Genomic DNA, 25953 nt, shown 5'->3' with positions numbered 1-25953 from the left:
TTCAGTTATAAAGTACAAGCTGAAAAACCCTTCTCCCCTATTTGCTTGTGGTTATAGTGCTTATCATACAGAAATCATAAAGAAGACAACATGTAACATGGGAAGAACACAACCATTCTACGATGTTTGTAGGTTAAATTACATGAAAACCTTTTCCCTTCCATGTTGTTATAGCCTCCAATAGTTGAACATGCATTATTTTTAGAATGTTGAATCCAAAATAACTTCAAATCTCTTTTAACCTAATGAGCAAGCAACAAAAACAAAGCAAATGGTGAAAGTTTCTCGGTGTTTTTTTTTTTTTTTTTTTTTCCAAAAAGCCTGGTTACTATGTAATTTGTTACTATGTAATTTCCTATCAAACTCAAACCATTGTTGCTTTTAACAGTATTCCCCACCCCCTCAAATAAAAAAAACCAAAAAACAAAACAAAAAAACCTGTGGTGTTCTGAATGGCCTCCATCAGCTCCTGTTTGAATATTTAGTACCCAGTTAATGCAACTATTTGGGAAGAATTATGAGGTTTAGTCTTATTGGAGGAGATGTCATTGGATGTGGCCTGTGAGGTTTCAAATTTAAATTTTTGCCATCTAAGACATACACTATTGGAACATGGTCCAAAAAATAAAATGATACGAAAAGAATTGAGTGTTTATGAAAAAACTCCAAGAAAATAAGAACCCTGTAACACCAGTTTCTTTAAAACATGGAACTGTCCTACAAATGTGTTTTCATGCTCCTCCCAAGTATAGCAGATTATTCATTACATGACATTTCTTATTTATTTTATATGGCACTATGGAAAAACATGTTTGTGCACATCTGACTTGTGCTTAGGTGACTCTTTTCAGCTCTGAGTGTGAACTGTCTCATGCTCTAAATAGAGCTGGCTGTGGCATGAGACTCGTCCACCTCGCTTTCAGCTCCACTCTCCCAGGTCCCACTACCTCTGGAGTGGTGACAATACATATTTGTAGACTTTAAGTTTTTTTGCAACAAGGACCTAGAAAGACAGCTTGGGGATTAAGAATGCTGGCTTCTCTTTTAGAACTCAGGTTCGACTCTTCTATTCTGAGCACCTATGTATTGGCTCAGAGCCCTCAGTAACTCTAGTTCTTAGAGCTCCAATGCCCTCTTCTGGCCTCCACATACCAAGGCCAAGTATTCCAGACACACATGCGGGCACATTGAATTAAAAAAAAGTTTTCCTCAAACAGCTAAAATTGTGATAATTCAGCCTTTCTTTTTATTTTATATTAAGCAAGTTGAAAGTTGAAGAACAAACCTGTTTTAGGAGACTTTTGACATTGCCAGAAATAATGTGTTGGCAGATAAGCTTCTGAACTACTGGATGGGATGCCCGGTCAAGCTGTGTTAGGAAACCCAAACAAAAGCCCTAGAGAGAAAACAAACAGATAAGCACAGCCTAGCCTTCTGTAATAGCCCCCCCTTTTTTTGTTCAGGAATAAAATTTAGCCTCCTGGGGTGCTATATCCTAGAACAACTTTTTTTTTTTTTTTTTTTTTGAGACAGGGTTTCTCTGTGTAGTCCTGGCTGTCCTGGAACTTGCTATGTAGACCAAGTTGGCTTCAGCTTGTCTCTGTTGGGATTAAGTGTGTGCCAACACCAGCTTCCTCATAACTTTTCAATGTGGCAAAGTAGAAAAGAGCAGGGCAGCTCTTGTCTGGGAGACAAATCTCCTGGCAAGCATTGGCAATGTGGCATCTGCATCCCTACGCCCTCCCATTCATAGTGAGCCCGTCTACCCAGCTCTTCAGTCAAGCAATAGAAACACCTCATAGAGTGAGCGCTGGATGCTGCCACATGGGTTGGAAGCTGCAAACCGTAAAGCTCTGCAGAGGGTCCGAAGGCTGTAGTGAGGCCTGTGGCCAGTTCCATCTACTAGTTTGGTGCCAGACTCTTTCCGCAAGGCAGTGTAGAAGCTATAAAGGGAATGAAGTTTGAACAGTTTTATTAAATAGTAATTAGTTCTATTTCTAACTCTATTGAATCTCCAAAGGCTACTTCCTTTTTTCTCTTTTTGTATAGCTTTGGCTGTCCTGGAACTAGCTCTGTAGACCAGGCTGGCCTTGAACTCACAGAGATTATATAATCTAAGTTAATCATTCAAACACCTTAATGAGTATCTTTGAAAAATTAGGAAATGCAATGTCCTAATTCACTGGCCAAAAGGAACCAATGTAGCTAGGGGAAAATCTTCTGTCTTATAAACAAAGTAGTAAGTCAGCAACTTAGTAGGAAAAGGCTGATTCATATGCAATGTTTCAGAGTAGGCTTTATCTGCAGGGCAAAGGAAGACCCACACACAGGAAACAGAATTCATGAGATCTGAAAGAATACAGCTCTATCAACCCTCAGTAATGCCAAACTGGTACAGAGATATGATGTCTAACGTCCTTCACAAGGTACAGACTGAAATATGTATGATCCACGCCGTGTTTTGTGACTGGGCATCGTCTGCAGCCCCTGCACAGTGGACAATGCAGGACAGCCAAGGCTACAGAGTGCCCACTCAGCACATACAAAGCCCTGGCTCTGATGTCCAGCAACATCAAAGGTTCGGAGGCAGGATAGGGAACGAGCTATAAAATTCTGAATGAATAGCTAATATCCTATTTCAACCCCTTCCTAAATCACACTCTCTTCAGGAGGAGAGTGATTTGCTCAAAATGACCTAGTAGTTTCCTGCTTCATGAGTCAACACGACAGCTTAGACTGTACAACACTATGGTCTTTCTATATGGCCTGTAATACATGAGAAAGTGACACAAAGCATCAATCCACACCCTAGTTTGATAGCTTACACATACAAGTTACTTAATTCTAAATCTAATTCAATTTATGATATCAAACTAACTACTTAGTTTAGCTACTATGTAAATTTTAAGTAGGAAAGAGACTAAGCAAAAGACATATAAAAGAATAATTTAGGAATTCAAGTACTAAGCTGTGACTATGCAAAAGTAATCAAGCAAACAGCTATTTATTTTCATAGGTAGTGATTTCATAGTAGTTTCTTCAGGAAAACCTGAGAGTATTTATTATATAAGGTTTCAATTTTAAAGCAAATCCTTCTACTACTTTTCTTCACATAGAAACAAATAAAAATGTGTATCTGCATGGAATAGGTCTTTATATTCAGAAGTAATCATATAAAAAGACAAGCAAAGGACAACCTACTTTACAATTCCTTGCACAGTGCTCTTGTTCACGCTCAGTCCTTTCAGATAATCCACAATTAAAATTTGTAAGTCTTCTTTACTTTCTAATTCTTCTACATAAAGTTCTGTGAACCTGTAAGAAAATTATTTAACCATTTATAAAAAATTAGTATGTCTCACATCATTCTCTAGGGTGATGGTTCTCAACCTGCAGGTTCTCCTGTCCCCTTTAGGAGAACAAACCTTTCACAAGGGTTACCTAAGACCACCAGAAAATAGACATTTACATTAGTATTCATAACAGTAGTTTATAAAGTAGCAACAAAATAATTTTATGGTTGGGTCACCACAACACGGGGAACTATATGAAAGGGTCCTAATATTAGAAAAGCTAATAACTGATGCTTTAGGGTTTAGCCTGGTCAGTCTTCTTTGCAGTCAACCCCGTAGGCTTCCACCAGGCTTCTCCCATGTCACACCCAACCTATACACCCAGCCAGACCTACTCTCCACATTACAGGATTGGACCAAGAAGAACAGCCTGTTCGACAGCCTAGTCACCTATGTCCCCCAACTTCACTTTCCCAAGGTGTTTGTGAGCTCTAGGTTCAACCCGCCCATACATTCTTTCTTCTGTCTTTATCAGACATAGATCTAACAACATGCCTAGATCTTACCACAAAAATAACAACATAAGAGATCAAGAGTTGGTTTATCTCTCTACCAGTCCTGTAGTGAAAAACCAAAGGACACAGAATCTAAAAGAACAATTATTAACTTCATCAAAGAATTCAGGAGTTTAAAGAAGAAAGGAGAAAGAAGAAGGAATAAGTCCTGAATGACGACCACAGAAACATAGGGCTGATGGAAATGATGAAGACAATATAGGACTTGAGAACAAAATTCAATCACGAGATACAAACACTGAGGATTTAAAAAAACAAAACAACTAACCCCCAATAGCCTTGCTAGAAAGCCCCCTCAAAAAGTCTGACAAATAGAATCAATCAGATAATTTATTAGGATTCCTAGATCTTCAAAGTAGAGGGATATGAACCATTTTTAGGAACACAGAAAAGGAACACACAGGAAATGTGAAATACCAGGAAAAAAAAAAAACAAACCTTGAAATTGTTACCATAAATGAGGAAGAATTCCAATCAATGGTATATCATATTTTCAACAAAGTAATAGAAAAAAATGTACCTAACCGAATAAAGATACAGCTCTACAAATACACAAAGATACAGAACACCAAATGGACAAGACAGGAAAGAAAATCCCCATAGCATATAACAGTTAAAACATTAAGCAAAGAAAACAAAACAAACAACAACAAAAAAAAAAAACAGTATTGAAAACTAAAAGAAAACAGGTGCAAATCAAGTCATTTATAAAAGTAAACACATCAAAAAACCAGCTGATTTCTCATTGCAAACTTTGAACAGCCTGGAGCAATGCATTCCAAGTCATACAAGCCTATGATGGCCAACCCAGAGAAATACGCCAAGCAACAACACCTGCCATAACTGAAAGAGGAGAAAGACTTCCTACGGTAATGAACACATCTGGGCTGCTGAGAGGAATGAGCACAGGAGAGAGCGCAGGTGAGCGCCCGTAAAGAGCCGCGAGGCACTTCAACACTAACTTCAACGGCCTCCCTTCTCCAGTGCCAGGATACATGTAGCCTGACAGAATGGATCTAAAAGGAAAGCCTGTCTATCTGCTGTTTAAAAGAAACACACCTTAGTTTTAAAGAGTAAAATGTAGACAAAAGGGTTCCAATCAAATGGGACCTGTAATCAAGCAGGCATCGCTATTCTGATAGTTGACAAAACAGAATCAAACAAATTGTAAGAGATGAAGATTGTTCTAATCAAGGCAACAATTAACTAAAGAGATATCACTATCCTATTATAAACACAAGGACCAGACACCAGGGTATTTGATTTGATTTAAAATAAATAAATAAATAAATCCTTACTTCTGGATTTAAAGATAAACAGGTGGATTTTTTTTTTTTGAGTTCAAGGCCAACTTGGTCTACATGCTGTCTCCAAATAAACAATAACAACCTACACATACCTACTCTCTTTCACATAATAAAAAACTAAAATGGTATAGAAAAAAAATATAATTTCTAAAAAAAATTGTAATATTTCCATTATCTTTTTAATGATGTAAATGAGAGATTGAACAGGCTTTCTAAACGATTACATTTATTTGTGCTGTGTACACAACGTGGGGACAATGATGTCACAGTGTCACATTGCAGGAGTTAGGTTTCTCCATCCAACATGTAGTTTCTAAAGATTGAACTCAGGTTCTCATGCTTGGTAACAAGTGTTTTCACTCTCAAAGCCATTTTGTTGGCTTTAGTGACTCTTTCCAAATTGAAAAATACAAATATTACTAACACTAAATCTCATTCTTCAGTGTGTATACACACACACACACACACACACACACACACACACACACACACACACACACACAGCACCAAGGATGAATTTTCCCTAGTTGCTAAAAGATGTACTATGCTCGACAAGACCTACTAAGAAGAACTAACAAGAAAACCAAAATTCCTCTATCAGATGTCAATAAATTTCAACCACTGTTTGAAGTTTGGTTATATTGATATTACCAATAAAGAAAAGAAAATGAAATTCTTACCTGTTTCTTATTCCTGGTGGGAGATTTCTTTTGCCCACATCAGTAGCTGGATTCATACAGGCAAATAAACGAAAATCAGGGTGCCGGACCAGTGGCTCTGTTAAAAGAACATTAGAAACTTCAACAACTTTTAGCAATCGATCTGCTAGAGGGCCGCAGGGAAAGACAAGTTAAACTCACAGAGCACAAGGATGAGCGAGATTGGTGCTACCTGCCCCATCACACCTACCTTTCCTGAAGCCTCAATGGATCACTTTGCAGAAAGACAGACAGCAAACACATGCACCCACACACAGACACACACTTTCACAGTTTAACTTCATGCTGACATTCAAGTCTTTTTGGTATGTCTGTTCACTTTTAATGATTTTTTAATACCTAAGACCTATATTGTATTTGGACAGTGTCTGCTTATCTACAACTTAAATGCCTTAACAAATTAAACTATTCTTTCTTACATTCCCCATAGCTCCTAATTATATTTCAATATACTTCCTCAAGAACTTATTACCTAAATAATAAATCTGATTGGAAGACCCACGCAGCATGTCTAGCTAAAGAATCTCACCTTTAACTGACCAAGACTTAGTGACAAGTCAAACCCCAAGGAGACTAAATGCTACCTGTATCTCCTCGATCAAGCAAAACCAGAGAGCCAGAAGATCCTTCAAGTAAGCCACTCAGACATTCCAGGGTTTCAGGAGCCGCCAGATTAATCTCATCCAGTAAGATCCACTCTCCTTTCTTTATAGCCTGAGCTAAGGTACCCTGGAATATATAACACATTAAGACTGTATTTCCAAAAAAGGATCAGTTAGTAAAGGCAGTTAGACAAGTAAGGTTAAAAACAAAGGCAAGGGCATATTTTTCCCATTAATAAATCAATACTGTAAGTGACAAATGGCTACAGGCAGTGTTAGGCCACATAAATTCTGTAAATGTCGAAAACGGTCAAGAAAGTATTTTTAAGCTTACAAGGTAAGATGAAATAAACAAGAGTTATATGGATGGATGAAGAAATAAACATACAACAAATTCAGATGATGGAAAATACCCAATTAGCTAAAAGCACCCAAGGTGGGGAGGGTGTTGGGACATGTCTTTGATCTCAGATCTCTCGAGCTTCACACCAACCAAAGCTACAAAACAGACGAACAAAAAAAGCACCCCCCCAAATCATACCAAGACCCCCAAAAAATTCAAATCAATATACTATTTGTAGTTCATAGACTATCACAGTGTATATTTAAGAATATCAAAATGAATCTTTATCCAGTTCTACATCACTGATGCGAAATTTAATCAAGATGGTACTTGCCCACAGAACATAGTAGAGGACCATGGCCTAGAATCAATCACATAAAATTCACACCCAAATGCAGATGTTCCCATGGAAAAAAACCTATGCTGGAGCCCGTACTTGGTTCATGCTACAAAGGAGAAGTAACACTATCCTCAGCTACATATCCCTGGTGCTCACTAAAACCTTACACACTGGGAAGAACACTTCCTAGCTTCTTATTTTCTGTCTTAAACAGCAGGCAAAACACAAAGACAAAAGACAAAATAACCCTTCAGACTATTCTCCATCAAACTAACATCCATTAACCTAAATTAAATAAAATACCTCCACAAATGCAAACAAAAGGGCATTTTCAGTCATTTTCATTTGTTGCTGGGCATGGCTGAGTCTAAGGCCAAATGCTTCCCATTTCTCCTTTAGAAGTAGCCCTAGGAAAGAATAAAAACATGACATCTCAAGTGGAATGTTTTATATCTGAAATGTTTCCCATAGGCACGTGGTTTTAATTCATGTTCCCTGTGTAGAGGAAGTTTTTCTTATTTTAAAGATTTATTTCTTGCATATAAGTACATTGTAGCTGTCTCAAACATCAGATCCCACTACAGATGGCTGTGAGCTACTATGTGGTTGTTGGATTATGAACTCAGGACTTCTAGAAGAACAGTCAGTACTCTTAACCACTGAGCCATATCTCCAGCCTGGAACTTTTTTAAAATTTAGTTTTGTTTTTCTTAATACTGTGTGTATCAGTGTGGGCACCCAGAGACCAGAAGTGTCAGAATTCCCTGGAGTTGTTTGTTACAGATGACAAGTACCTTGGTGAATAAGTCATCAAGCTTGACAACCTGGGTTCCAACCCTGAGACCCACAGGAACAAAGATGGAACTGACTCCCAACTGCTCTGTTTTGAGGGTTACTCTGGTATGACCAACTGTCATTGTGTATGCCCACAGATAGGAATCAACATAGATGAGACTGCTCCTGCGTGCTGCCACAGCTCATCATGGTAGACTAAAATTGATTTTAAATTACAAGCCAAATAAATCTTCTGCCCTCAGGGGTGTCACATATTTTGGGTAAGTGAGGCAAAAGTTTGCTTATAAATCTCTTGCATATAGACACAGTACAACTCCAATCAAAACCTTAAGACTTATGAAACAACAGCATTAACCATCTTAGACAAAAGTGTAAAGTCCAAACACCAATATAATGCTAACCATGTGCCAGGCATGTATACACACTCTGTGATGTATTTCCCCTTTGACGGAGCTCATATCATTTCATAAGTGAGAAAGCAAAGTGAAGAGCACTATGCTATTAACACTTGTCTACTGTGGAAGCCAGCTGCTTCTGAGAACGTCACCCCAATGATTAGGCAGCATACCAGCACCATCCAGCCACCTTAAGGAACCGTGTCTAGGAGCACGGCAGCAGGAACCCCTCAAACCTAGTCACCTTTGCCTGAAGAACTACAAAGTTCAAATCTCCTCCTTTTTACTTGATTCTTTCACATCCACTAAATGAAGCCGACTCATGTCTTTCACACTCTTACCCGGCTGGCTGTCCTTCCCTTCTTTGGTGATAGCTGACTTTTGTACATGCTGCATTAGTTTGAGGAGATCCTGCCATCGTTTCTGCCTGTAGCAGGTCTGGATGTGTCCCAAAAAGGTAAAGTTTTGTTTTTTGGAAAACGTCTGGACAAAGAGTTCCTCAAATGTCTCGCGTAAGGGCAACCAAATAAGCTTATGGTCCACTGGCTTGAACCTGGGGAAAAAAAATTTGACAAATTCTTGAAGCAGAAAGTAGGAAATACAATGCGAACTAAACAAACACACAACTAACAGCACCAAAAATCTCATCATTATTTCTTCTCAGAATGGCCTGAGCATGGCAAGGAAGTTAAGGTGGCCATCTTACCTATGTTAGACTTTCTCCTCTCCATTCTCAATTTCTCCAGAGAGCTTCCTTCTTTACTTACTGGAATTATCATGATTCCCAAGTCTCCTGATGAATGTTCACGTGCTCTGTGTTGACTGCTCTGTGCTGGTCATTTCCCTCCTGGGGACAGACACCATCTACACGGTGTCCTTTCACTGAGTCTTTACGCCCTCCTCATCCTCACCCTTGCAGAAACTAGCTTTCTCTTCTCACAAGTAACAAAGATGCATGCGTATGTGCTGCATACCAGAAGCTCAATTTAAATGGGATAAAAATGAACATGAAATGCGAGGCTGGGGGGGGGGGCACACACTGCTATGAACTGCTTGCCCAAACCAACAGAGCACGGTCTGCTTTCTAAGGGGTTAGATGACCTTCATCATTGAAATTTAATGAAAACCAAAGGCTGACATAAGCTATGGTAGCACAGACTCACAATCTTAGAAAGTAGAGGCAAGAGAATCCAGTGTTGAAAGCCAACCTGAACTACACAGAGAAACTTTCTCTAAACAAACAATCAAACCCACCACCAACAAAAACCAATCAAACATAAGAACCAAAGCAACTAGTAGCTGGGAAACCAAGTGGACTCAAAGAGCAAAGAAACAAAAATTAAAAAACAAAAGCAAGAAACAAAAGAAGGAAGAAAAAAAAGGAAGGAAAGGGATGAAAAGTAGATGGGAAGAATTAGGAGGTCATCATACAAAATACACTGCATGGATTCTCAAAGAATAAAAATACTGCTTTGGGGGCGGGGAGGAACCACCCCAAGATCATTGGAATAACATACATGAATAAAGACTAAAAATCAGAAAGCTATCTCAGTATAAATAATCTAAAAGCTTTAAAGTTCTTCATTAATAATGATTAATAATAGTATTGATATAATTAATAACAATAATTAATAATGCCTGTAATACATTTCTTTTACAACAACTAAGATTTATAAACCACTTGGGCCTAGTTACACTTTTAAGATTTGTTATATTTAAATATGTTCAACATGAGTTATAAAACATGAAACTAATTACATATTCTGGGAATGGGATATTATCACATCTCATTGAGTATTACCAATTTTTTTTTTTTTTGGTTTTTTTTTGGCCTTCTCATTTTATGCACAATGATTCTTTAACAAGGTAGTTTATATTAAAAGACCTGATTTATACCATTTTTTGTATATTACAGAAAATAACATGTTTCCACCTATATTTTCCTTTGGTAACGAAGGTAGTGCAGAGAAAGAGATACCTTCTATTCTTGAAATTGAAAGGAAAACAAAGTTGTAGTTAATATGTACAGGCTCAATGTTTTACTGCTCCAGGGTAGAGTCACACTCTACACGTGTGTGGGGTACAGAGCAATAGGGAGGAGACAGAACTAAACTGCACTCCTCACCATGGCTACCAAGTTTTGGAAGAGGACTCAGCCATGCTCAAAGATGTAAGATCATGTCGTCTGTATACTATAGAATACTCATTAGCTGTAAACTGCTGAAGACATATTTAAACAAAAGCACCTTTGGACAAAGCAGATAGTATTATAGCATGTATGGTTAAAAAGCAGACTGCAAAAGCAGTTATGCAGAGCAAGGATTTAATGCTACCTCCCTGGATCAACATAAGCGTTAGGTGACACACATCAACTGCTGGCTTTAAACTTCAAGAGCATCACCTTAGAGCCAGGCCAAATAGTACCAGTCTTTAATCATAGCAGGGGCTGGTAGCTCCCTGAATTTCAAAGCCAGCCTGCTCTACACGGTGTGTTATAGGCTAGCCAGAACTACAGAGACCCTGTCTCTAAAAACAAACAATAAACAAGTATTTAATTGAAATACCTCTTTGAGCACAAGGACTTCAATTTAAGTTGTTACTTAAATTTAAGAGATAAACAGTGAGATAGTTCAGTGGGTAAAGGTGCTTGCTGCTAAATCCAATAACCTCAGCATTGAGATGGTGAGAAAGAAAATGAATTCATGCAACTTGCCTTCATGCTGTGATGCATATGCACCTTCAACCACACAGCAATAAATTCACCTAATACTGTGCCGTGCAACTTGCCCTCTGCCTTCTACATGTGTGCTATGGCGCTCATGTGTCCTCAAGTTCATACACCAACCAGTTAGTCCGTTACTGTGGTGCACACTGGGAACAGTGGCATATGTCTTTAGTTCCTGTACTCTGGAGGCCATCTTGGTCTATATAGTTAGCTCCACACCAGCCAGACTACAGTGAGACCCTGTCTCAAAAACAAACTATACTGTGATGGGAGAAGGGGAATAGGTCTTTGCATAACTCCAAGCAGAATAGATCTGACTTTTGTAAGCAAATGGCATTTCCCAACTCTAGCAGTAAACACAACATAGAATTGTGACAGTATCTGAATCACACTTACCCTCCAAGCAAGTCTGCAGTGTCACTCTGTTGATTCATGTTAACAACTCTCAGATGCTGGCCTTTAAGAAACCGAAGGAAAAGCATTATTTCAAACATGTAAAGGAGGTAGGCTTTGATGCTGCATGCCTTTAATCACAGGCAGACCTCTATGTTACAGCCCAACCTGGTCTGCAAAGTTCCAGAACAGCCAGATATACAAGCAGAACTTGTTTCAAAAAACATAAACAAACAAAAGCTTAATGGAAAAATCGAAATGCATTACTAGAGAAGGCAGGGCAAGATTTTTTTATTATTATTAATTTCTCTTAATTTCAGAACCCTTAGAATTCCTCAATATCCAAAAATTGTAACCAACAAAAACATTCTTCAGCTGGGTTGTGGCAGTGCATACCTTTAGTCCCAGAGGCAGGCAGATCTGTGAGTTCAAGGCCAGCCTGGTCTACAGAGTGAGTTCCAGGACACCCAGAGCTACACAGTGAACTTGTCTTGAAATTACAGAGTGTATGTAACTACTTGGCCATGAAATGGAATTAAGTATCTTTAAAAGTTATCTAATAAACTTAGTTAAGCACAAACATAAGCAAGTCTTGCCATCCACTTGTAACATTACCCAAGAAGGCAGAGGCAGGATCACCAGGTTTGTAAGTAGGAAGCCAACCTGGGCTATGCTACAGGAAGAGAAAAGCAGTATGTATGGCATATGCACAGAGCATAATTTCATTTGTTTTGAAACAATACATCTGTATGCCTATGTTTGTGTGTAAATAGAGATAGTCAACCTGTTACTAGTGCTTATTTCTAGGGAAACTGACTATGGAATGGAGGCCACTTTATCCTTAGACTTACTATTTAGAAGAAAAAAAACAAACCAAAAAACAAGCCCACCGCAACGGACATGGTGATGCATACATATAATCCAAGCACACCGCGGTAAGGTAAGAAGATCCCAAGTCTGAGGCCAATCGTAGGCTATGAGTCAGGGCCTACATCACTCCCTGGCCCCCAGGTTACCTGTGGCATGAGCCAAGTGCTGGACAGCAGAGGTTTTACCAGTTCCTGTCTCTCCCACTAACAATACAGGCTCCCCTTGACTGACACACACTGCGAGTTGCTCGAGGAGAACAGAGGATGGGCGGGTAGCAGCAAAAGTGTACTTCTCTCTAAGAAACGAAAGAGGTAATGGAAGTTACAAGCTCATTAGCATGTATGATGCCTTGGACAGCCCAGAGAATCTATCCTACTTCAAACTTAGTAACAAGGAATGTAGCTCAAAGGTATAGTCTCGTGCAAACCTCAGCAGAAAAATAAAAGAGATTTACAAACATCTAGGCTCCAGACTGGATTTTATCCAAAGTGCTGGATAAAAAAAACAAAAACAAATAAACAAACAAAAACCAAAGACAAATGAGAAAAAAACCCAGAGTAATTGTCTTCATATTCTTAGAACATACAGGCTACAGATTTCCTGTGCTCTACAAATACTGAACATCCATTCAGCTGGTGTTACATATAACAAGATAACATCTGTGGTTAAGATACTTTGTTCTGGACACCAAAACATAAGACACGACCTGCACAGCATATTCTTGAACAACTCACTTGATCTATATTAGCTTCAATGCCTCGTTTACATAGGGGCTGGGAAATGGCTCAGCAGGTAAAGGCACTTACTGCTCATGACAAAAGCCTGACAACCAGAGTTGTCCTGTGAACTGTATCATACAGACACATATGTATCTTAAAGTATTTAAAGAAGGTTATATAACTACAATGTGTTAAAATGTCTTCCCCCAAGAGTCTAAATAGAACCTGTGTGTGCTATGTCTTGAGGTGGGTAGGGGAGGTGGTCAGGGGTGTGTGCTTGCTTCACTTGAATGGCTAGTGTCACTGACTTTGACTCCAACAGGATGAGATGCCAAAACCACATTTCCTATACATAATATTTTCAATTTTATATGATCCTAGCTGTCAAGGAATTTGTGCGCCAAGACAGCCTGATAGACACTGAACACATTTCACTAAATAAACTGTAGTCAGTCAGACCAAGGACCTCTATCAGCTCCAAGAACCTATTTTGGAAAATCACTATTCCGCCAACACTCAGCAAACTGGAGGGCTGTCAACATGCTCTATTCAGACATTCTGTAGGCTAGTGAACTCCACTTACTTCTGTATGCAAACAACTTCACTCTGTTTCCGCAAAAGTCGCACTCGACCTACTTGAACGTCTAGCTCATTAATGACAATTTCAGGTTTATAAAGTTTACAGAAAAATTCGGCCTGTGGGAAAGAGAGATCCCAATTAAGTTAAAGATCTACCCGTTTTTAAACATTTCCTTTGCCAAAGTATCTACATGAACCCTTCTACTTCCAGCACACAAAAGTTAACATTACATCAAAGATTTCTGTGTTCTTATTTTCCTTTTAGTTTCCAAGGTTTATAAATGTTTAACACTGCACACACATCCTAGGAGTGATACCAAAGACAGCTAGTGTTATCAGCCTGACTGGATTCACCATTACCCAGAGGACAAAGCTGATCGACGTGGGCAGATCTATCCTTACCCTGGGTAGGTGCCCTGAGCTGTGGAAACAGCAACATTAAAGCATCCCTGCTTCCCATTCCTTGATTGTACATACAATCTGGCCAGCTCGCTCCATCTTTACCTATGCGATTTCACGGAGGTAATGGGACCAAAATAAACCCTTTGCCTAAGTTTCTTTGTTAGGGGATTGTATCATATAGCAACAGGAAAGAAACTATAATCTTTCACTCATCTACTGCCTAAATAAAAGTGAACACACTGACATTTACCAAGAATTTGAGAAAAAGATAATCCACCTCTAACATAAAAAGTCGATTGTTCTTTAACTGTGCTTTTGGTTGCTTTACATTTTCCAACAATAAAGTAAGACTCATGGTCTATCTCTAGAGAAAGAAAAGCTGCAGCAGACATCCCCGGAAGTCTACAGAGTAGCCATTCATCTCTTACCTTCTCTCTCTCTCTCTCTCTCTCTCTCTCTCACACACACACACACACACTCGCAAAACAGATAAAAGGTCAGGTTTGAGCCTAGAATAAATGGGCAAAGTGTTTAAAGGGACTGTTGCCTCCCAATCATTACAGGAAACACTGACCCATCTAAGTCAGTGACAGTGGTGTTTCACATCCCTTGCTTACTATGATGAACACACCAGCTGTGCTTTCAGGATACTCCACAGTCTGAACCCAAACTATCCTCACTACTGCAAAAGCTCAACAAACAGCTTTACTATTACAAATACTCGTGTGATATTTCAGGTAAGAATGCGTTGATTAACCCTGACTTTCTGCAGGCCACCGATACCACTGCTCAAAGACTCTCACTTAAAAAGCTGTACTTCATCAAACCCAGGACCTCAAGAATGTTGAACACACATACCATCATTGGGTGACAATTTTAGCCCCTCAAAAACGCACATCTTGATTTAAAAAGTAAAAGGTATGACACCCCCACAACCTCAGTGTTGAACCTAATAAACCTACTTAGTACCATTCACTGAAACAATTCTTTTCATTCTTAATGAAAAGCAGTTAGGCTGGGGGTTGTGGCACATGCCTTTAATCTCAGTACTCTTGAAGCAGAGGCAGGCGGATCATGTGTTCTAGGCCAGAGAGACCTACACAGTGAGGCACTGCCCACAAAATAACAAACAGATAAAACTAAAACAGAAAGAAAAATTTCTACACGGAAGTACAGACTACGATTCTGTTCCCGAGAGTGTTTCTACTCTTAAAACAAGACACTCACGGAATAACAAGGTCTATACGATACATGAACAACAGGAGTAAAGTCACTTTAATAATATCCCTGACAAGAACTAATGAACCATTAATATCTAAAGAGGAATCAACACCCCAGCAAAGCAGCCCAGCATTCTTAAGTTTAACATGAAGGCACATACCTTTTTCTTAGAAATGTTCAGTTTGCTTCCAATGATTTCTGCCATTTTCAGTTTTATTGTCTGCTCAGAAAGCATGGCAGTGAAACAGTCCAGAGCCTATTAAAACAATCAAGGGAAAAGGAGTAATAAATACACTGGGCAAAAAAAGATGGCTCAATGCTTAAGAGCAGAGGACCCAACTCCAGTTACTAGCTAATACTGGACAGCTCTCAACTGTCTGTAACTCTAGTGCCACAGCATCCAAAGCCATCTTCTGACCTTCATGGGCATTTACATTTACATTTATGAACCCGCAGACAAGACAGACAGACAGACAGACACACACACACATACACACACAAAATTAAAAATCTTTTAAGTAATCCATTAGTTAAGAGTAAATTATAAAGTATCATTATATATTTCTTTCTGCTTCCTGACTGTGGGTGCAGTTAGGCAGCTAAAAAAGCTCCTGCTACCATAATTTTGCCATCATGATGGAAGAAACCAATACAAATGCTTTCCAATTTTCAACATAAATACCGCTTATTTACTAATAAAGTACTTGGATAAAAATATTCACAGACACATATACCACAACTGTCAAAAAATGAAAGCATAAAGCCCTATTAACAACTAAATGAAAAATGCAAATGTCATAAAGAACTAAAATATTAGTCTGTCTAAAGAGTAAGTAGAACAAGGATTAAACATGACAGTATGCAGAAGGCAGCAGGTGGATTTAAAAAGGCAACATAAGGCATGATCCTTAAGTCAAGTCTAGGATAGCAAGTAGAAAGACTCTTGAAGAGGGTCAGATTAGCCTTCTCCAGAGTGTTAACCATAGAAAATAGAGTTTAAAAACTAAAGAGGTTGAAATTTCATAGTGGGTCCTGAATTAGTAATTTGTTTTTGCATTGTTTTATATTGGGGCAGTTAAGAACATTTATTATTCTTGCAGAGAACACAGCTCCCACACAGTGGCTCACAATTGGCTATAACTCTAATTCCCAAAGATCTGATGCCCTCTTTTGACTTCCACAGGTATCAGGCATGCATGTGACACACAGAGACACAGACACAGACACACAGACACACACACAAATATCCACACCATAAATCTTCAGAATTATTTAACTTCAAACAAAACAAATAACGACAACAAAACAAAATCAAACAGGCTCTCACAATGTGGCAAAAGGTTCTTACCTGAACCTCACAAACTAAACCTAGCATGTGGGAGGCAGAGAAAAGCAGATCTCTGATTTTAAGTCCAGTCTATAGGGAGAGTTTAGTGACAGTGGAGGCTACACAGATAAACCCTATCTTGAAAAACTGAGTGAATGAATGGATGAGGCCACAAAGCATTGTAGGCTGCTTTCTACTCAAAGTAACCTTAGTACACACACTGAAAGGCAAACCAAACTGGGTTGTGGCTCTCCCTTCATAGTGCTTCAAGAGCTCATCATCTTTAGGAAGCCTACTTTGTTTCTAGGGAATGAACAAAGCTCTACTTCCAACGGCCCTCCCTTCCCTCCAATATTTACTTCCTACATCACATTTCGAAGCTCCCACATACTTCTCTAAAGCAGAGATAAGCAGATGGAGAGAGGTACATAAGCTGTAAAGACAACTCTCAAGGCAGGGTGACATGCCACACCAGCCCACCCGAGCCAAGCTGTCCTCTCCCTGCCTTCCTGGAAAGCCTTACTTCTAGGAAAGTTTTTCATTCTATCCTATTAGCTTGAAGGCAGCTCAGTTTTAAGTAGCTGGGGGCTAAATAGTAGCTGGAGAAGCTGGCAGCCACTGAAGACACCAACAGCATCTTACCTCCTGAAAAACATTCAACAATGCTGTTGAAGATGTACTGTCAAAGCCATGAGCAATTCTATTACACCAACTCAGCAGGTCCCTTAAAAACAAACAAAACATAGGCTGAAGAGATGACAATCTATTTAGCCCTCTTAAATCTAAAATAATATGCCGACTCCCTACCTTTCTATCAACGTGAAGGAAAAAGTACTATAGATTAAGTCCTTAACCATACCAATTTCTTACACACCAGAAAAAGTAACAAGAAACTAAATATTACCAAATTCAGGGGACCCAGTCATTCCTAATCCCCACTGAGAGTGGAGATCTGAGGAATACAACTCATGATAGGGGGTATGGTGAAACACATTTGTAATCACAACAATTGGGAAGTAGCTGCAGGCTGTTTAGTTACAGGCAAGCCTAGTCTAGAATTCCAGCACAGTTGGCGGATACTCACAGAGAGAGGGTCTCAATCTCCACCCCCACCACTTGAAAAAATACTAAATAAAGCAAGCAAGTTAATTTTTAAAGCTTTAGTTTTGAGCTATGCAGGCTCTGTATGCCAGTTTGGGTCCACAGATGGGCCAGGCCTGGAGGGTCTTCCTGCTTCAGATACTCAGGATGCTAAAACTATAACATGAGAGGTACCACTACCCACATGCAATCCACATGCTTAATAAGTAAGTTTGACCTATCAAGGCCATCTGCTTCTAACCACAAACGTTCCAGCTAAGGCGGCTTTAAAATATCAACTGAAAGCAATGTGTAGTGTAGTACCTTAAAGACAATTCTCTTCCTTCAAGGGCCACTCTTCTGTTTTCTTGCTCAGCTTCTGAAACTTCCTGTGGTGCCTTGTCATAGCCAACACTTGGACAACAATGTTTTTCTCCAGTAAGTTCAATATAAATGTCAAGTAAGTGATCAGTTGCAGTTAAGAGGCTTGGGTACCTGCTCTGAAGAACCTGACTCGGGGAGAGAAAAATTCAACAGCTAGAGACTCTTAAGTTATCTTAGCAAGTTAGCAAAAGAATGTCCTATTGTGGCCAAGGACCCAGGTCCCAGCACTAGCACAGGGATGGGGAATGCACACCAACAACTGACACCAGCAAACCAAAGACTTCCTCACCAGGCACAGGACTCGGTGCTCTCACTTTGCTCCCACCCATTCACCATATTTAAATGCCACTGCCACTGCTTGTCTTCTCTCCATACTATTGACAAACTAGCCATCAACAATAGTTTAGAGAACAAAATCAAGATACCCAAATGATAATCCACAGGTACCCAAGTACAAAAAATTCATTCACTAAAGAATTCCTCAAGAACTACTTATATAAGTTCCATTATATAACCCTAAAATAAATAAAAAGGTATATAGGAAAGAAAATTAAGGCAGATCACAAAAGAAGAAGGACTAGTGAAAAGCAAAAGGAGAATTTTAAAGCCCAGGTCCACTGCTATTTGCTCAACAGCTGCTGGGCACTGCAGTGGAGGGCATCTTGTGCACACGGCCCATCAGGACACTTTATACAAGGCCCGTAGGCTTACTCCCTTCTGTCTGACAGGAAAATTAAAATAAGAAAGGAACCCTCAGTTCATCTGTCTTGTCTAAGAGGCTTATCACCTTGGCAAATAGCAATGTGGTCAGGGATGCCTGGGAGACAAGAAGATTTGAAGTAGATAAAAGTCTGTGAGTCACAGATGGCTGAGCAGACATTGCCAGCAAAGAATACAGGCCCTATTCAAGATATAATTGGGACACAAAGTTTAAGAAAATGGCAGAGCAGTGGTGACATTCCTTTAACCCTAGTGGTTAGGAGGCAGAGGCATCTGTGAGTTCAAGGCCAGCCTGGTCTACAGAGCAAACTCTGGGACAGCAGAGTTACAAAGAAATCCTGTCTGAAAATTTCCAAGGGGGGGGGGGGGGGGGAGAATGAGGGCTGAAAAAAATGTTAGGTGTGCGCTGAGATCAACATTCTGTTTTAAAGTGTAGTATCTCTAGTGCCAGAGCACTGGATGTGTTCTGTCCTAGACATCAGATACTTCACTGAGGCACGTTCCTCTACTTCCACCCAAGTGGAGCTTCTGGAATTCTCATGATGAAAAACAGAAATGAAAAGTACTCTCATTATCCAAAGCTGCATACCTCATTCAGGTCTTTCTTGTCCAGATTGTGCAGGTGAACTTTGGTCCAGTATTTGTCTAGCATAGTAGCATGACTATTCAGTGGTCGGTACCAACTTCCTCCACAGCTCAAGAGCCTACATTTTAAAGAGAATTCAAACAGTGGCACATAAAAGGTTCAGATTTCATGGTGAGTTATAGTCAACCTGCTTCAAATGCAGGGCACTCCCTCACAAAACCTATGATGGATGACTGAAACCAGACACTACAAAATCTATATGGACCAATGGTAAGCTTTTATTAATTAGGCAAAACAAGATGACAAACAAGAATAAAGTATAATATTCCCACGTGTAGGAGACAGAAGCTTATTGAGTTTGACAGCTTGGTGTGCAACAAGTCTCCACAACAAATCTACCAAACGCCAATCAATTTACAAAATATTATACAAGTTATATATTTTTATTTATGTAATTTTTTTATTAATATTTCAAATCCCACTGACTGAACAACTGAAATCATAAACATGGCAACTGCTATGCAATTCCTTACTCATAAATAAAAACTGCCATGTTAGTGCTAACAGTTAATGAGGGCAGGTGAAAAACTAAAAATTAATACTTGACACCCAAGTCTTTTTTTAAAAAGGACTGATAGAATTGGAATAATGTCATAATGTGTTTAGATATGAATAAGGTTTTTCTGTAAACCATAAATGACTTCAGCAAAAAAAAAAAAAAAAAAAAAAAAAAAAGAAAGAAAGAAAAAAGGTTTGAGAATGGGAACAGAAAGATACACATACCTCCTGGTTGCAAACAACTGAAATGTAGGCGCTACTTTCAAACAGTCACCTTGGCCAGGAACCAGAAGTTCTCCATTTTCCAGTAGAGGGATCAACACAGAAACCTAAATTGCAAAGATCCATTAGTCAAACCACTGGGACAGAGGTAATAAGCAACACCATCTCTCTTCAGGATGGACATGTCCTTGAAGGAAGCACCACCCAGTTCTCACAGATGCATGTGCTGTCTAAGCTGCTCTCCAGTACAACTCCATACTCACTCAGTACTCACTGAGTGCCATCGTGGCCAATAAAAAGCAAGACAGTTGGATGTAAACAGAACTTGGACTTCCAAAATCTAGGGTCTTCCAAGAAACACAGACGACCAAGCAGCATGATAAGCATAATTCAGGAGTTCACTGAGCTGCTCCACACATAAGACATCCACTAACTCACACAGGACCATCGAGATTTGGTGGGAGAGAGAAATGCCTCTCCCGGCACATATGTCTTCTCCAGTAAGAACACTTCAATACGCACTTAATGTGAAGATTCACCTTATAGAACCTACGTAGAGACACCTTAGCCCTAGGACATCTTCTGGTCATAGTTTAAGAATTTCAGAGGAAACAGAGACTGCTGCTTCACTGCAGAAGTGATCCTTTTAAAACCAGAACAGGCCACCTTGTGGCATGCTCCTATAATCACTTCAAAGGCAAGAACAATTTCAATCCAAGATCAACATGGGCAACACGATCCCCCAATAGCCCTTTTCAACAGGTGCCACACATGGGAAGCTGACTTCAGTCTCCATGTATCACTAACAGTTCCTACCAGGCAGTAAGACAGCTACCTGTACTCAATCACTACAAAAATAGCACAAAACATTCAATAAATACTCTGGAACAGAAGACAAGTGAAGAAACCCAAATCCTCAAGTCAGATTAGGCAGGTCACTATGAATAAGCTTCTTACAATGTATTATGTAAAATGATGTAAAACTCCAAACACCAAACCATCCCCAGGCAATGTGGACAAAATATTCTTCAAAGACAAAATGTGCAGAGTAAAGGGCTTAGCAAGATGACATACCACATCCAAGGGAGCGTAGTCAATATCCTCCAAAAGGATCCAGTGACCTTTTGTGGCTGCCTGTGTCAGGGTGCCAGGTTGCCATACAAACTCTCCAGGAACATCTGTACAACGATACATGCCCAGTAGCATCTGTGGAAAGAGGTGAATTAGACAAATTTAACACCTGAGAAAACAAGGCTATCTCCTTTGAAAAGACGTATGAAACTTCACCAAGGAAAGGAGGCAAGTGAGGTTTACAAAACTTGCTCAATTAGTCAGAAGCAAGGGCAATAACCATTTCTACGTTCCCTTAACAAAAACATTAGAATGCTGACATTTGCAAACAGACCAACGCAGCAATACTTGCCGCTTCTTAATTACCTTGCTGTCTGTCTGATCTCCAAGCTGGACTTTGAGAAGCTGAGGGGGTTTCGTTCTACCAGTTACTGCAGCTAAATATTCAACTAAGGAAGTTTTGCCACTTCCTATTGGTCCTTCCAACAACACAGCATTCTGTGAAGCTACTGCAACAGCTAGTGTCTGAAGATTTTTACACACAGACTCAACCAGCACAAAGGACTTAAGAGCCAGCTGCTCTTCCCGTGAAGAACTCCTGTCACTTGCCTAAGAAGAAAAGTGAGAAATGGAAGACTATTAAGAGAACCGTTCCCTCAAACAACACAGTTAGTTTCTGCCCCAACACTTCTACTGGCTTTACATTATAACACGTATGTGAGCCAAACTCAGATGGATAAGCTCTTCATGCTCCAAAAATTATTTTGTGTACAGCGTAAGTGTGAGGTACCCTTTTTATTTTTTAAAAATGTAAATAATCTTATTTGTATGGGCATTCAGTATATATGTCTATACAGCACACATGTTCTTGCCGCCTATGGAGTCCAGAAGAGGGCAGGCACCAGACCCTCTGGAACTGACATCACACAGATGTCATCACACCCTGGGAGCGGTCTGCTGTAGATGCTGGAAACGCAACTGCAGTTCCTCTGGAGAGCAGCAAATGCTCTTTTGTAGCAGCCTTGGCTGACCTCAGGCTCAAAGGCTGCCTCTGCTTCCTGAGTGCTAGGAGTAAAGGTCACCATACTTGGCTCAGAGTTACTTCTTCAGTCCAAGGACAATATCTAAATAAATGTAAGAGCCTCACCAATCGCCAGTGGCATTTATTTTTTATTCCACTTTCCATACACTAACATTTATATTTAACATTAGCAGTGCAGAGGCTGTAACTACAGTTCCAAAATATCCAACACCAACTGACCTCTAGGGCTCCCGCATTCATGGGATGTACACAATACACTCACTGCCACACATAAAAACTAAACAGAAAATTTAAACTTTAAAAGGTCAACAATGCAGGAATTTGCAGTCTAGTGATATGTTTAGTACATGTTAAGCATGCACCTCTTGCAGTTGTAGAAACACACACAAACTAAAAGAACACACAGCCTGTGAGATAGCTGGGAAGACTGGCAGAGAGAATACATTGGGTTTCAATGCATCTGATGTTTTTCAGGTAGAGTAAGAACTGCAGTCTTGTTTTGTTGAGTGATCCTGGCCTAGCCAATATAAGTGCTTTTGTATCTCGTCATAACCCCAGTCCTTAAGCCATCAGCCTTGGTTCATTGTTTGTTTTTTACTATTTCTGAGGCAGAGCCTCACTGTATTATACTTAAGCTGGCCTCAAGAAACCCTCCTGCCTTGGTGTACTAAACAGCTGGGACCACAAGCCTGCGTGTGTAACTAACTATGCCAGCCTCAAATTTTGCTAAAGTTCAAGGCATCACACAGGTGGCATTATATATCTACTTTCAGATGTAAAAGAGATGAAAAGAACACCCAAGACAAACCCAGGGGTGAATTTATCTTCATTTCTCACTAAACACTTTTGGCAAACTCAATGTGTATAACACATGATACCTGAACTCTGACCAAAGAAACTACATATTCACAGTTTACAGAGCACAGGCCCTAGTGAGGTCACAATACCTGCTCTCCGGGACTGGAGGATTGCTTAGGTAGCACTACACCACAGACAGCTGCCACATTGGAAGAGAGGTCAGCTGAAACTAGGTGTCCCTGAATGTACTGAGGTTCCTTTCCTTTGTGCCAAAGGGAGACTTCTGGATTGGCTAAAACCAAGGCCTTCTCCAAATCCTGTAGCTGAGCCTCTTCTAACAACCTAAGAGGGGAAAAAAGGTCCATGAATTTGCACAGAAAAAATACAGAGCAAGACGTCCAAGTACGCCCCTACTGACCTCAACCTGAAATGCACCAATTCATCACTACTGAACATCTTCCTTAGGAAGGATAACTTGTGTTCTTCATTCATACAGGTCACCAAAGCAAGACAGTTAGCTGTATGCCTGAAGGAAAAGAATCACATCAATTCTCCTGACCTCCAATTGATTAACTAAAGTACTTATCAGCTAAACACTGGAAAATAAAATCTTAACCATCACAACACACACTTGTAAGTATAAAACACAAAGCAAACATAATGAATTCCTTTGGTGGAACAGGAAAAAGGGTGACACTCCATGTATATAATCTTGTTCTAAAGCAAAACTGGATGATTAAGGAAAGAGAGGGGGTAACAAAAAAGATCTAGGGCTTAAGAAATGGATCAGCACTTGGGAGCACTGACTACTCTTCCAGAAGACTGAAGAGTAATTTCTGACAACCACATGACAGTTCACAACTGTCCATAACTATAATTCACGGGATTCAACAAACATACAAACACCCAAACTAGGGCAATGGAGGCTGGTGGATCCCTGTGAGTTTCTCTTTGTCCTTCCCCACCCCCACCCCCAAGTCAGGACAGGCTAAATACGTACCAGCGCACCAAAGCATCATGGCTTCTAAGGAGAGGAACACATACACTCCAGTCCCAGAGCTCTCGAAAAACAGGCTGCCTGTGCTGCAGAAATATATGGGCTGCTTCCATTAGGTCCCGGAGTTTCATCCGCCTGCGTCCATAACGCACTGGGTTTGCATCAGAACTCTCCAGGAAGAGTCTCTGAAACACTGGATAGGTGTCCTTGAAATAGCGCAGGGCAAACCTTTACGAGGAAACAATGTCAACATTTATTAGTGCAAGCAGCCAAGTGACCATCCGTACTCAGGGACAGGATTGCAGAATTTAACAGAACTTTTGCTACCTCAGAATGTGGAGAGAACAGTGCTGAAACCATACAATCCTAGAGATGGAAACCATTTCAGGTTGAGGACCCAGGCCCTGCATGAAATACTACTTGAGAACCTGTAAATCACCAAAAGCTTTACCCACAAAAGCAGCACACATCTTGAGTGGTAATTACTAAATGTACTCACTAACTACTGGATTTTCATCTGGAGGAAAATAGTATGTTGCTACCTAGAGATACAAAAACCCATGGTATAATTCTTTCTGACATGTTGCTGAATAAGGGAGAACCACATATAGAAAAGAAGAGGAACAAAAGAGAAATGTTCCATTGAATCTAGGGGAGGCAAAACCAGGTGCTTAGGCTACATATTAAAACATACAGGAGATCTTCATGAGAATACACACATACAGGCATAAACACACACAAAATAATAATTGTCAATTGCAGATAAAACACAAAGAAAAACATATCAACAAGAAAAACATTAAGTGACAGAGAACAAAAAGTTATCTGACAGGAAATGCGGTACTGAGGAGGGAAGGACCAAGTGAATCTCCACAGTGACAGGTTGTGAGGAATATGCTGGGGCTCCACTCTGCTGAAATGGTTTCTGCAGACACACTCTTCTAGGGAAAATCTGAGTCCATGATAAATACTGGTCCAGTCACATGGCACATATACATGCAACCCCAACATCATCCATCTCCCCGACTCTTTTCTTTCACACAAGCATGCAGAAATCCCTGGTGATACAGGAAAGTAAAACTGCAACCTAATCAAACTTACTGGATACAGCCAAAGCAGCACTAACTGGTTAGTTTATCTTACATGAAATCTCAAATTAGAAGAAAGTAAATACCAAGTTAACAGAAAAAAAAAAAAAAAAACAGTAAGTTCAATTATAAAAACCAATGTAACTAACAGCTGGTTTTCCAAAAACAACAAAATTACAAACTTACAGATTTGTGTGGAAGAAGAGGACTCAAAGATTTAGTATCAGGTGTCTTATATTCGAAGAAATTCAGAGGTTAAGGCAAGAAAATCATTAAGTTCAAAGTCAGTAATTTTATAAATATATTTAAAGGACTAGAGAAGACAGAAGTGTCAGAACACTTAGCTAGCATGCACTAGGCCTCGCGTTAAATCACTAGCATCAGAAGGCATGAGAAAAAGATATACAAAAACTCTACAGTGACTGTTGATAGCTGCATATAACATGAATTGTTGTTAACTATATATGAACTATGCAGTCATTTTTTAATTGAACACTAATAAATCCATGTACACAATCTCCAATATGTTCAGAAAATAAATGTGTCCAAAAGGTTGCCAGGGGTTTGAGATTTGTTGCTTATAAAAACCTGAAACAGATTAGTGAGACCAAGTGAGTTAATTTACAGTTTAACCCAGAGCTTGGGGTGGGGTGTCCTTATTCTGTCTTGTTGTTACACTACAATTACAGAAATCTTAGCTCTGAAAGCCACGCCCCCTCTGACCATGGGAAGCCAGGCTGTTCATATCCCCAAGCATGCACTTAATTGGTCCCTATTATACTGTTAAACATGCTTTTGTGCG

The 25953-nt window shown here is 39.7% G+C and overlaps 1 protein-coding gene across 1 annotated transcript in view; it reads right to left on the bottom strand.

Moving 5' to 3' along the window:
* MDN1 (midasin AAA ATPase 1) overlaps window positions 1-25953 on the bottom strand; it is a 111364-nt gene that overhangs the window by 81114 nt on the left and 4297 nt on the right. The window contains exons 3-22 of the mRNA XM_080938695.1: window positions 24067-24291; window positions 23485-23592; window positions 23216-23408; window positions 21593-21835; window positions 21230-21361; window positions 20159-20262; window positions 19379-19493; window positions 18010-18194; window positions 17248-17329; window positions 15439-15534; window positions 13660-13772; window positions 12504-12652; window positions 11491-11551; window positions 8711-8922; window positions 7483-7586; window positions 6479-6623; window positions 5856-5952; window positions 3202-3315; window positions 1796-1943; window positions 1286-1396 (exon numbers count right to left, since the gene is read on the bottom strand). Of these exons, the coding sequence (XP_080794821.1) occupies window positions 1286-1396; window positions 1796-1943; window positions 3202-3315; window positions 5856-5952; window positions 6479-6623; window positions 7483-7586; window positions 8711-8922; window positions 11491-11551; window positions 12504-12652; window positions 13660-13772; window positions 15439-15534; window positions 17248-17329; window positions 18010-18194; window positions 19379-19493; window positions 20159-20262; window positions 21230-21361; window positions 21593-21835; window positions 23216-23408; window positions 23485-23592; window positions 24067-24291 (2737 nt within the window). The remainder of the gene's footprint in view (window positions 1-1285; window positions 1397-1795; window positions 1944-3201; window positions 3316-5855; window positions 5953-6478; window positions 6624-7482; window positions 7587-8710; window positions 8923-11490; window positions 11552-12503; window positions 12653-13659; window positions 13773-15438; window positions 15535-17247; window positions 17330-18009; window positions 18195-19378; window positions 19494-20158; window positions 20263-21229; window positions 21362-21592; window positions 21836-23215; window positions 23409-23484; window positions 23593-24066; window positions 24292-25953) is intronic.

The sequence above is a fragment of the Micromys minutus genome (genome assembly GCF_963924665.1).
Source record: "Micromys minutus genome assembly, chromosome: 26".
NCBI classification, from domain to species: domain Eukaryota; kingdom Metazoa; phylum Chordata; class Mammalia; order Rodentia; family Muridae; genus Micromys; species Micromys minutus.
Note: the sequence above shows the minus strand (reverse complement) of the source record. Positions and strands in the feature narration are given on the sequence as shown.